This window comes from Chenopodium quinoa, unplaced genomic scaffold (assembly GCF_001683475.1).
Source record: "Chenopodium quinoa cultivar QQ74 unplaced genomic scaffold, ASM168347v1, whole genome shotgun sequence".
Taxonomy (NCBI): Eukaryota; Viridiplantae; Streptophyta; class Magnoliopsida; order Caryophyllales; family Amaranthaceae; genus Chenopodium; species Chenopodium quinoa.
The window spans coordinates 4,993,570-5,007,007 of NW_018744537.1; the positions used below are offsets into that span (position 1 = coordinate 4,993,570).

The 13,438-nt window shown below is 33.2% G+C and overlaps 1 protein-coding gene across 1 annotated transcript; it reads left to right on the plus strand.

Annotated features, from left to right (window-relative positions):
• Positions 1-229: 229 nt before the first annotated feature.
• LOC110698796 (probable plastidic glucose transporter 3) lies at positions 230-12,671 on the plus strand. Its single transcript, XM_021876316.1, has 15 exons — positions 230-807; positions 933-1,111; positions 2,156-2,264; positions 3,550-3,617; positions 3,833-3,965; positions 4,411-4,510; positions 4,590-4,702; positions 4,812-4,905; positions 5,631-5,784; positions 5,921-6,064; positions 6,262-6,335; positions 6,750-6,838; positions 11,382-11,496; positions 11,864-12,048; positions 12,197-12,671. The coding sequence occupies exons 2-14, from the start codon at positions 1,021-1,023 to the stop codon at positions 12,041-12,043; spliced, it is 1,464 nt and encodes a 487-aa protein (XP_021732008.1). The 5' UTR covers positions 230-807; positions 933-1,020; the 3' UTR covers positions 12,044-12,048; positions 12,197-12,671.
• Positions 12,672-13,438: the final 767 nt, after the last annotated feature.

Sequence of the window (13,438 nt, forward strand, 5' to 3'; positions counted from 1 at the left end):
GGAACAGAAGAAGTATTAATTTACGATTACCAATGCGTAATGATTTTAAACAGATACATATAAAAATTTAATATCATAAAAAATATACTATTTCCTCCGTTTAATATTAGATGTATTACTTTTGAAATTGCGGATTCTTAAATAATTTTAAGAGTACGGAGAGATAGAGAGAAATAATAAAGAACCATGATATGAGAGATAAAGAGAATTTATTGACTAAAATACAAAGTGATGTATTTAAATTGAAACTTTCACGGTATACAAAATGATGCAGACTTGCTAAAAAAAATGGCATTGGAAGTCCACTTTTAAAAAGTGCAGTGACAGTCCCACTTCCACTCCAACTATCAATTGACAACATGCCAATTGCCAACTACACCAATACTACATACCTGTGACGTAAAAGCCAAACCATAACCATCATGTAACGCTATCAAACCTCCCTTCCACGTGTTAATTCTCAGTTACACTACAGATTTTCCGCTCTAGATTTCGTAGGCGTCAGTCGCTCCTCCATCCCTGTTGGCAACATCACTCCCATTTTCTCTCTCCTCCAAATCTCATTTTTTGTCACTTATTATTTTTTTTAAAAAAAAAAAAATTAATTTACGCTAATCTCTACTTTGCGTATAAATAACTCAAAAAAAAAAAAAAAAAAACACCCGACAATAAACATAAACCTCTCCAAATCTCTCACCTTTTCTTCACTCTCCCTTCACACCGACTTCTCTAGCTTTCTCACGATCCATTTTTCTCTCTCCTCGTGCTCGCGATCAAATCTCGTCTACATCATTTGCCGAATTAGAGGTACGCATTATCGATTGAAAATTTGAAATGCAGTTGTTTATTTTGTTGATGATCGTTTAATTTTGATGGAATTTTATGTTTTGAAGATTTATGATTTTTGTGTTTGTTTGATTTGGTTGATCAAGTGTGGATTAGAAGTAGAAGGAGAGAGAAAGTGTATGTGATTTTTGAATCTGAATCTTACGGGGGTATTTTCGTCAATTTTCGGCGATAATGCGAGGACGTCAAGCGGTTGGAGATGCTGCTTTGTCGACTTATAAACGAGTTGCATCTAAAGATGTAGATGGTAATTACACTAATGAAGGTAATTTCTTATTTTTTACTTGTATTTATTAATAACATTTTGGTGAATTTTTTTTTTTTTTTTTTTGGAGAATTGTTTGTATTTTGACAAATTTTAACTTTAAATACTGTAAGTTTATACATTGAATTCTTAATTATTATTCTAATTGCGGTATTTAATTGCTTACAACTGATTACTACTTCGTTTAGTTACTGTTATTCCTAATATGTAGTTTGTGATCAATTTTTTATGTTCAACATTGCAATTGTTTATTGCAAGTTGTGTTATGAATTTCATGAAGAAAGTTATGTAATTTAACAAACGAGTACACTGCTCTTATGATAAAGTTTATGTTTATAGTAATTCAATTTAATGATACATGTACCAATGTATGCAATGCGGCCCTATATAAGTATTTACGGAGTTATTATTTAGTACATTTCAGAAGTTAATACTCCCTCGATTTTATTTTTTAGTGCAACACTTTGACTAACACGGAATTTAAGGTGGTTAGAGTTGAATTTGTTTCAATATTGTGCAAGTGGAGTTTGTTTGAGGATTAAAAATTATAAAAAAAGACCATGAGTTTATAGTTATTCAAAAGGTGGTATTTGAGAGTAGAGAAGCATGTGAGAGTGGATACCATGGAGAAAGAGAGAGATAATAAAAATAGTATTATAGAAAATTTCTATTTACAGAAGTGTACAAAAAAAAGCCGTTTATGCAAAATCATTCACTTTAAAAAACGAAAGTAATATTAGTTTATACACAACAAAATAACGCATTGATGAGTGTAATATTTGATTTAACATTTTAACTTATTATATTCACTTTCAACTTCTTATATGCATAATTTTTTTTTTGCACATAATAAAAAGCATATTCTTATTTATGGAGTAATGAAAATAAATTTGAAGTTAGTTGTATATAGCCAAACATTTTGAAATGGGGTAGTTGGTTGTAGTGATAATAGGCGAAGGGTGGTAATCATTTGATTGCTATAGTTGTGTGACCTACTATTTTTTTCCGTATCTTTTGGCTGATTGTTATTTTTGTTGTTTGTAGGTCGTCTCCAAGGCTTGGGGAAGGATGGCGGAAATCCTCCATGGTCAAAGTCATTACCTCATATTGTCATTGCTACAATTGCATCGTTTTTGTTTGGATACCACCTTGGGTATGTGTTCTTTTAAACTTGTGTGTCTGTGACTGTGCATATATTTTAAGGGGGTAGGGGACTTGGGGTTTGGGAGGGAGCACTATAGTCACAAAGAGAGTTTTGGTAGGATCATTTATATATAGGCCGTGTTTGTCTGAGGGGAAACTCTGACAAAAAACATAACAAATGAGCCCTAGACAGCTGATAAAATACATTTTTAAACAGGAATTTAATTTTTTTTCAATATGTGTTTCTTTGAATTGAACTTAACCATATTAGATAACTAGGAAAGGACTTAGTGCATCAAATCAAACTCTTTAAACAATTGCTATGAGTTGTATTGATCTGACCTTATATGGCCTACTTACTCATTAAATATCGTCACCTCAGGACACATCTCTTCAGTGAGGTGACGCTATTGTGATTGTTGTGCTCAACAACATGAGGCTCAATCAAGAATTTTTGTGAGAAGAACTTTTAATATGTCCTTTTTAAGAAGTTTCGTTCTCTTAATTAACTGGCCTTGAGCAAGCCAAAAAGGTTCCAATAGTGGTTATCATTAATCTGGCTTAAGTTCAAAGTGAGCCAAGCCAAATGTAATTACTTTTCTAGTAAAAGATTTTCCAATTTGTGTTGAACGTAAACTTAAAGTTTTCAAAATTTGGACTTCCATTTAGGACTCAGGTAGTTGGATCTTAATCCATTTTTTTTTTTTAAGTATTTTTATTTTCTTAAGTATTTTTAAAAATTTAAATCCAATTCTCAATATACTTACTCTAATTTAATAGCAAAGGGATCCATGTTGTCTATGTCTATGTCTATACTTTGTCACCATTTGATTTCTTCAAAACACAATTTTATAAAAAATTTCCCCTAAAATTTTCATATTCAATTCTGATTCCAATTTGAAATTCAAGATGTTTGGTTTTCGGGTTAGGATTTGAAGTGAGCCCCAACTTCAACTAGGCAATCCATATTCTTATTCTAAGAATCATAAGAGTTAAATGCACTGTGTTAATTATTGTGATTTGTAAACTCTTATACTTCGTATATGCCTTCTTAAAATGTCGAGGTGTTGAATATTTGAACATAACCGATCGAATATATATTTTATCAAAGTCTAGCTTCTTTAAAAGGATGAAACATGAAAGAGTATGATGAAGGGGTAATTGGTAGATTTATGAATTGATGACTGACTGTAATTAAATAAATTCTGATAATAATGAGACATAATGTGCTTCTTGTGTTACTGCAACTTATTACTTATTTCTTTATTTGTTTGTTTGTTTGTTGTCATATGCAGAGTAGTGAACGATACACTAGAAAGTATTTCCATAGATCTTGGCTTCAGTGGCAATACCTTGGCTGAAGGTAATCATATGTTCTTGGCACGAGCTTTTTTTATTACTTATTTTTTTTGTTTTATAACTACCCTTCTTATACAGCTTGGTTGATCTTGTATCCCTTGGTAATTGAAGACCAACGTTTTTCTATTGCTGAAATTAGAGTCATGGCAGCATGCATTATATAAACTTTCTGAAAGATTTGTGTAAAATTTACTGACACTTTATAATTATTTCTTGAAGGTTTGGTTGTAAGTATGTCGTTGGGTGGTGCATTTCTCGGATCTTTATTCAGTGGATCAATTGCTGATTATTTTGGCCGAAGGAGGTCCTTCCAACTGTGTGCATTGCCTCTGATGGTTGGGGCCTCAATGAGGTCAGTGCGATTGATGAGATGTTATGCTTTTCTTGTCTTTGACTAACTTTAGTGCTGATGCTTATCACTCAGCTTGAATAGGGCTCTATAATTGTAGTGTCACCTGATGGGTTGCTAATTTGGATGCATCTATTATCAATTTATGATTTTATGAGCGTAAATGGTCTCTTTTTGCTCACTCTCGTTGGGATGGTTTGGGGAGAAAACATTAGATTAGATATGCATGTTACCAAATCAATTTACTTTTTTAGGTGATTAGCCCCATTTTCTTATACAAAAAATGTGGTTTTTGTATGGTTAGCCACACAACTTACAATTTGCTAAATTCCTCTTTGAAGAGTTTTTTTTTTTTTTTTTTTTTTTTTTTTTTTTTTTTTATCAACACAATTGTTAACCTGTATGATTGTTTGACATCTCATATATAACCTTGTCCTCAATTGTGCAGTGCAATGACAAGTAGTTTGCCTGGCATGCTTACTGGAAGGTTTCTTGTTGGAATTGGCATGGGACTTGGCCCAGCTGTTGCAGCTCTATATGTGGCTGAGGTGCATTAAATGTTTCACTTTAGCAAGTCTATGGGTCCATTATTTTCCAACCGTTTGAATCATGTTTTGTAAATTGCAGGTTTCACCAACATATGTTAGGGGTACGTTTGGAAGTTTCACCCAAATTGCCACATGCCTGGGACTTTTGGGGTCCTTTTTTATCGGCATTCCTGCCAAGGATACTAAGGATTGGTAAGAAGAGCTTAAGAGTTTTGAGTCATGCTCATATAGGTTTTCAGTTTCTCTGCACCGCGAGTTTCGGACAAAACAGTACATATTTAAAGTCTGCTTTTGTTGTCAGGTGGCGTGTTTGTTTCTGGGTATCTGTGATTCCTGCTGCAGTACTTGCTCTATCAATGGAACTTTGTGCAGAGAGTCCTCACTGGCTCTTCAAGGTTTTGCTTCCTCATGACCTTGACTTTTCAAGCTTTTACTTTTTCCTGGCTCCATTCCCTCCTAATTTGGGTCATGCTTGGAATTAGAATGGCTTACATGGCTTTGATTTCTTTTATTTTTTGCAACAACCCTTTTTTTTTTTTTTTTTTTTTTTTTTTTATATTTATTTATTTTTTATAAATTTTTTAAAATATTTTTTTAGATGATATGGGTAGTTGCATGCCGACCCCAAATTGTTTGGGACTAAGGTTTGTTGTTGTTGTTGTTGCTGTATGGGTAGTTGCATGCTTTACGGTAGAATACTTCATTACTGGTTCAATCACCATCGTTATCTTCAAATCGTTAAAAGAAGCCTTATGAGTTTTGACAATAAGTGGTATTGGGAGTAAGATGCAGCTTCTGAAAGAAAAAATTTATTTAGATACTTGTATAACTCAAATGCTAAAAATGCTTTTCATTTATGTCCGAGTATGGGTGTGCAATTACATGTCCAATTTGAATTAGCAACTTATGTGGCATATTATTTATACTTCATACATCTCACTAATTTTTGTTTGTCATTCCTTCATTCTGATTATGAGACTGGATTCCTTTAGCTTTATATCAACAACCATATTTGTCTTTTTGATTCACTGTTAATTGTATCACTTGTAAAGTTTCTTTGTAGTGTGGTTTGATGTTCACCCTTAACCTGTGAATTCAATATTTTGTTGGTGTGACACAGAAAGGAAGGAGTGCTGAAGCTGAATCTGAGTTTGAGAGGCTATTGGGTGGTTTACATGTTAAGAGTGCAATATCTGAGTTGTCAAAGTCAGATAGAGGGGAAGAGGCTGATACGGTCAAATTCTCAGAACTATTTTATGGTCGACATCATAGGGGTAAGGTTTTTTATTTGGTTTTGGCAGTTGTAGTTGACCCTTTGTATTAAATTACGTTTTTACAGAAATTTGTTATAAGGCTGATGCAGTCAAAATTTCACTTGTTCCAAATTTCATATTTTGCTTCATTTTGCAGTGGTTTTCATTGGGTCTGTCCTATTTGCTTTACAGCAGCTGTCTGGTATCAACGCTGTGTTCTATTTCTCATCTTCTGTTTTTAAGAGTGCTGGAGTTCCACCAGATACAGCAAACATGTTTGTGGCAGTTGTAAATTTATCAGGTAGACACTGCTCTCATTACTAGTTTCATCTTTCATCTGCTGTAGTAGTTCTGAATATCTTTTACTTTATATGGGAGTGGAGGGTTGGGCTATCTAAGAGATGTAAAATTCAAATCTGGATTCCCAGATACACATGCAACACATGTGATTGGTTAATTTATCAACATTTAACTGACATTTTTAAAATAATGCTGTAGGATCATGCACTGCAACTATACTAATGGATAAACTAGGAAGGAAGCTGCTGCTTCTTGGTAGCTTTTTGGGCATGGTAAGACAATCTATTTACTTGCAAATGGGTTGCATCAATGTAGAAATTGTAGTAATCTGTAAAGTTAGTAAAATCTGGTATCACTTTTACTCTTTAAGCATAAGACCCGTGTTTCAAAATTTTTTGTTGTTCAGTAAAAATGGTTTTATGGAATTATGTGTTGAACGTCATGAAGTTCAGATATATTTGTTTTGCTTGTCAAATATTTCTGGTTGTTCACATTTTTGCATCCATCACCGGGAATTAGGTGAATGTGAATTACTTAAACAAAGAATTTTTTTTTTTTTTTTTGGTTGCAATTATCTGTGAACTATTTCTTGATTAGTTTGATTGTTCGTTTTTTTTGCCAACTGCTGAAGTGCATGTTCTCTTTATAACTGAACTTGACCATTACCTTTGTGTATTTGTGTTCAGGCCATGTCATTGTTTCTTCAAGTAATTGCTGCAAGCTCCTTTGTATCACGTGAGACATCAGTGTACCTGTCTGTTGGAGGCGTACTGCTGTAAGTTTCCAGTACTTCACCTTAAATTATTTAGTAATTATGTGGAAGACTTCATTGTTTAGACTGTAATAAATAGATGAGGGGGTTGATATGGTAAAATGATTCAAAAATTTAAGTACATAAAAGAACACAGAAGGATAACTGTGATAAAACTATGATAAAAGAACACAAAAGGATAATAAAAAGAACATTAACCAATAACATGCTCATCATGCTCTTGGTTGTCACAAGACGAGTGCAGATGCCCATGTGGTGTTTTAATTATCAAGGCAAGATCTAGCCTATCAGCGCTATCCCATATGCACAACAAACATAAAATACAAATATGAGGATTACAATACACAATGATACTGACTAGCACCAACATATTTGTGAAAGTCTGAGGCTCCGAGCATATGGCAGGGGAGTTGCCTTGTATATGGCTTGTTGCGTTGCAGCATGGGGAAGTTGTCAGTAACAGCGTGTGGCATGTAGAATTTGGTTATACATTACTAATAACTAAAAGTTAAACAAACAATATACCTGGCATGGACTGGTCCGGTTGGGCTTGGGAACAGTCTGGAACTCTGGATGCTTATGTTATCCATGATTTACTTCAAAGATGCATATGAAGATAAATCTATGCAACAATAAGAGGGGGTGAATTTAATTTGTTGAGATGTTACACTTAACTTTTATAATAGACCATCCTCTTGTTCAATTTGGTTTTAGTTCACTTTCACCCAGTCTCTATTGAAGAGGTAAAGGGCTTACCAATATTTTAAATGGTTAACTTTTAGAATATAATGACTAATTACCTTCAGATAGTTGATTTGCTGAACAGAATAGTTAAATTTGTGAAAATAGTTAACTTTTTACTTTTTATATATTTATTTAGTTTATGCATTTCATAAAACCACATCACATCTATTGCTTTATGAAGCTCATGGGGAATAAGTAAAACTGATCACCATTTACCACTACCCAAACCTAAAGCCTTAGATTCAATAAATTAGAATGACCAGTATGTCACTAAGTGTCTAAGAGAAGCTAAACCAATTGAAAACTTATCGTGAGGAATTCAAAGGTATAGAAATTTGTAAGAGAAATCTCACTTCTCTTAAATCAACTGACTGCTTATATGTTACATGAAAGAACTCCCCTTTTTATAGTGCTAGACTGCTAGCATTCCTTCAACAAGTAGAATTCAAGAAAATATTCTACTCTTACAGTCTTACTCCTAGGACAAGAATATTACCGAAAATGAGGAACTAGTTATGTAAATAGACTCCTAATATAACTTCCTAAGTTGAGTTTAATTTAATTGAGAAAACTAGGTCTAAAAAATCTTCAATAAATCAAGCGTCTTGTAGTTTTAAAAAAATTTTCTTTGCCAAAATCATTGTTGTTATTTCTTTCCCAACAAGTTTCCCACAAATTATTGCTATTTTGATTTTACTCCAATACTGATTTGGAAGCTCTCTTGGGTGCCAAAGAGCCTTAATCACATCACATTTGAATGTCTTATGCACAAACTAGCTATTACTGAAGTGCAGTGTGTAATACCATGCTTTTGACTGCTTCAGTGACCATTTTTCTAGCCTACTATTGACAGGCCTTTATCATCTTCTGCCCTGGACTTTGGTGGGCCTATGTGACTGAATCTACATTCCACATGCCCTGTGATCTAGATTGTGTTCTGACTTCAACTGTAACACAAATCTGACTTTGCAAACCGTTAAATTATCTAGAATGGTTTTCCCCCTCAAAGTTTAATAATTTTAATACTCCCGCCATCTCACAAAAAAAACCCCATTTCTCTCTTTTTGTTTGTCCCACAAAAAGCTTCCCAAATTTTTCTTTGACTTGAGTCCACATATTATTAATAATATTTTCTTTTTCTTCATTTATCTTTTTATATTGATTTTCTCTCTACTCTCTTAAAGCATTATGTACCCTACTTTCTCACCTCAATTGATAAACAGTAAAAAAATGCTCATTATTATGTTTAATTAATTAATTCATGTGCAATTTACAAAACTCCACCACTAACACTCTCCTAAGACTACGTGCCCAAGAGAAATAGGAATTTTTATTATGGGATGGACTTTTTTTTTTTTTTTTTTTTTCTTTTCTTTTTTTAAATTGCTAATGTGGTGTCTGTAAATTAAAAAGAATGCTCTCTTAATGGAAGAAACCAACATGATTTTAAATTAATTCTCTGAGAATTGAGAAGTGCATCTTGGAATTGGCCTTATGTATGTATAGTTTATGGACCACCACATATATTATGTTGCTCATTTGCTTGTTCAAAAGAAATTGCAAAGACAAAAGTTCTTCCTCTATCAAGCTAGTACGAATTACCTTACCTATGATATTAATTTATAGGCTAAGCAGCATCTATTAGTATGAATTTCACCTAGACATACAGTGGAAGCTAGGTATAAGACAAACTGATTGTTTGATTTGAAAACTTTTTTTTATATGTGCTTTGTACATTGTACTGTTTCCAGTTACAGGACCCTTGCTGTAATTACATTGTTAAACATCAATAAGCTAGTGACTTAGTCCCTCTCCCATTTCTTCTCTTTATTTGGTGGTGGGGTTGTGGCCTGGTTTACCATATATATTAAATATTTATTTACCTAACTTAACCTTAAAAAATATTAATAACTAGTAAAAGGGTAAGCAAGGGTTGATCCCACGAGGAGACTCATTAATTCCAAAATCCAAAGTTTAACTAAATTACATTATACTACGGCAATTCTACATACAATACATTTATTTACATATTTACATAAAAATGAGGGGGTTTGTTTAAGGATAGTACTAAACAGCTAAAACTAATATTAAATAAGCTGAACTACTATTGACGACACAACGAACCATTCCATTAAATAACTCTTACTTGATTTAGTCTATTAGCAACGACATACAATTGACCTTGATTACCACAATTATAATTATTTGACTAAATGTGGAGCCTAAGATAACAAAAACTCTCTATCATCCCTTAATTTAAGTCAATTACGAACTAAGCCAAATTGACTCTAAACCATTCTAACTTATACAAATATGATCGCAACTCATATAATTTAGAAATGGAAGCATTATAAACTAGGAGACATCATTAGTCCTAATTAATCTAATCACATAAATGTTTAGAATAATTAAATTGAAAATACTCCTAACTCATAGTATAACCATAATCGCAGATTTAACATAAGGGGCTACTTCATTATATGATGTAAACTAAGCTAAACCATATAACTAGCAAACATTCACAATCACACACAATGATAGATAACAATCAACCATTTAATTGTAAAATTTATCACTAATAACAAGCATTTTCAATAAATAATTAAATCGGTAAAATCACTCAAAGTATATTTAACAATACTAACCAAAATACTATGCTAATAATCAAATCAAATAAGTCAATAAGAGTAGTAAAGGAATTAACAAGGTATGTAATTAAACAATTGAGTAAGAAGAAGAACTTATAAAATTGTACTCAAGAACACTCGTATGAGACTCGGCTTCGACCCCGCAAATCACCGTCGTTCTTGTTCGACCTTGACTTTGAGACTTAGCTTCCTTCAATGGCTGTCTTCTCTTCCAATTGCGCCAATTCAGGGACCCGATCAAAACCTTCACTCTCAATTCCTCAGATTTTTGGTTGTGCGTGTGTAGAATGAATAATTGGGTTTTTTTTCTAACCCCAAAACCAACCTTGGTTTCCTGGGTATGAAAAGATAAAATCTTAACTTAGGATAGATCTTCATCTTTTGCTTGAATTTCGGAGAGGAGGTTGAAGCTAGAATCTTGGATTGTGGCTAAGATGAAGATGAAGCTTGTTTTGTGACCTCGGTTTTGACGGAAGTAGCTATTCTGCTTATCTTCTTTCCTTGACTTTTGTTTCTTCTTTTGTTTTTATTTCTTTTTTTATTTTCTTTGATAGGGTGCTCTTCACGTGACTCGTGAGCTAGTGGGAAGTAGTTTGCCTCCATTTCCTAATCAAAATAATGATAAACATATTAAGTACTATAATATAAGAAACTCAGTAAAAGAATAAATCTAAGATATATACTAGTAAAATTATAAAAGTAAATAAATTACTAAAATAAATAAAAGGCAATAATAAGACTAATATTAGGGGCTAAAAATATGGTATATTATGCACTTATCATGGCCCAACCTCTCAGTTATGTTGCCCATTGAAAGGGGCCAGCGGGCTGTTTCAGAAGAAAATAAAGAATTTTGTGACAGGTGATTTGTACCATGTGTTGAACTTATTTTCTATTATTCTATTAGTTTTATTATAAGACACTTCAAACTTACCCTTCTAGAAAGAAGGATGTTTCCAAACTCCATTTTTGCAATGGGGCACAACTAATCAGAAGAATCTTACTTCTTGAATACTTGATAAGTTCATGGACCCAATAAAATGCTGTTCAAATAGAAGAGCTCCAAAAATATATAATAGAATGTTGGCAAGATGTGCCTGAAAAATTTGTTGTCCAATTACCTGGTTTTCATTTTGCTTCAACTATTTTTTCAGGGTTGTTCTGACTTTTTCTCTTGGAGCTGGTCCTGTCCCTAGTCTTCTCTTGTCAGAAATGTTTCCAAATCGAATAAGGGCGAAAGCCATGGCTTTTTGCATGGCTGTTCATTGGGTAATGTGTTTTATATTGTGTATTCAATCTTTTAGACTACTAGTACTACCTTTGATTTGCTAGCTTTCTAATCCCTAGTTCTGTTTTCTTCTTGGCAATTAACTTCCGTATGTGCGTGTAGTTGTGTTTGAAGGATTTTATGTGGTCGTATGTGTTCTGTCACTCCTGTGCATAGTCAAATAAAGGTCATTGCTAAGATCAAATTTATGCTCATGACTGGATAAAATCATGTAGTTTAATGGCCTAGTCATCTGCCATTAATTATTTTATACTAATGTTTATTATAACTCATATGTTGTACATTTCCTCAGATTTGATTAGCAAGGATGTAACCTTTTTGCTAATTAACATTTATATTCATCTGCAGGGGGTAAATTTCTTTGTTGGTCTTCTGTTTTTGCGATTACTTGAGCAACTTGGGCCAAAGCTCCTGTACACATTCTTTGCAACCTGCTGTTTGATAGGAGTTGCTTATGTGAAGAAGAACGTATTGGAAACCAAGGGAAAATCACTTCAGGAAATTGAGCTTGCACTTCTTCCAGTTTAATGATGGTGTGCTTGGTTTACATCTTTGTTTTATTATGACTTTTAGGTCCTCATTATTGCATCTTTTTTCAAATTGTTGCCTCAGGCCGTGGCAGTTGATTACCATTTTACCAAACCATCCTTTGTCTGATATGTTGCTTTCTCATATTTGCAGATTTTTTTTGTTTCTTCATGCAATGCGTGAAGTGCTGCTACCAAATTATGACGTGAGAGTCGCACAAGGTGAAGACTCCACTGCTACATTATTCTTCATTCATTGAAGAACCAATTTTGGCGCATATGATTCAATGTCCAACAGTGTGTTATATCAAGTGTTGGCATTTGTAATTAGGTGCTTGTGAAAGTCAAATATGGTACATATCTTAAGAGCCTCTCTGTCCCACTTATATTGTTCGATCGAATTTATGTGTATTATTAGTGATCTAGGGATAGGAAACTAGGTTGTCATTGTTTTGAACTTTTCCTTTCTTCCACCATAAGGGTTTATACTAGGAGTATGATTTTAGGGTGAAAGAAAATCTCATTTTATTGAATTTTGTGAATGAAACATTCTGCACTAGAAACTGGGAGTTGTATGTCATTTGAGGCACATATTTATACTGGGTATAAAGTAAAATTTAATTCTTGAAGTATACTCTTGTGAATTTAACACTTTCTGGATACAGGGAGATCACCAAGATAATTATTTTGTTATGTTCACATGTTTTTGCATACTATGTAAAGAACAATGTAGGTTTCTGTTCTATATAAAATCAATTAGGGAAACTCAAGTCTCAGCATACAGATTGAGAACTTCAGTGCTTGCAGATGGCAGTTCGAGCGGCTTTTTCTGAAGCACTCTGTTGTGATGAAAAGCTTATACTCGGTATCTTATAGCAGCAGTACATCCATTATTCTGTCAATACTAGTTATGTGCCCTTATGTATATGATGTTTTTCACGACTGGAATATTGGGTAGATTTAGAATTCTGGTTTCGTAGTTAATTGCTACATTTTTTTTTGCGTCCTATATTAGTTGTCACGTTGTTGGTATATACAGCTATGTGATAACTATCTGGGGGGAGGAAGTTCTTCCTTTCCTGGTCTAAGCAGCTGGGCTCTAATGGGTAATGAGTAATAAGATGGATTGCCATTAACGATCCTTGAAACTTTACTTCCTATTTACAATTAGTTGTCACATGATTTATGATACTCCGTATTGTTTTGTTACAACTCTTTTGTAATAGTTGGGTTCATTTCTGTCTTCTTCTATTAATTTTGGATGAAAACTCGAAAAAAGTACTATTGTAAGACATTAATTGCTCGACAATTGATAGGGTAACATTTAATGGATGAGGAATTGTGGATTAGTCTTGGATTTTGATAAAGAAAAAAAAAAATCTAGGCTAGTTTCCAC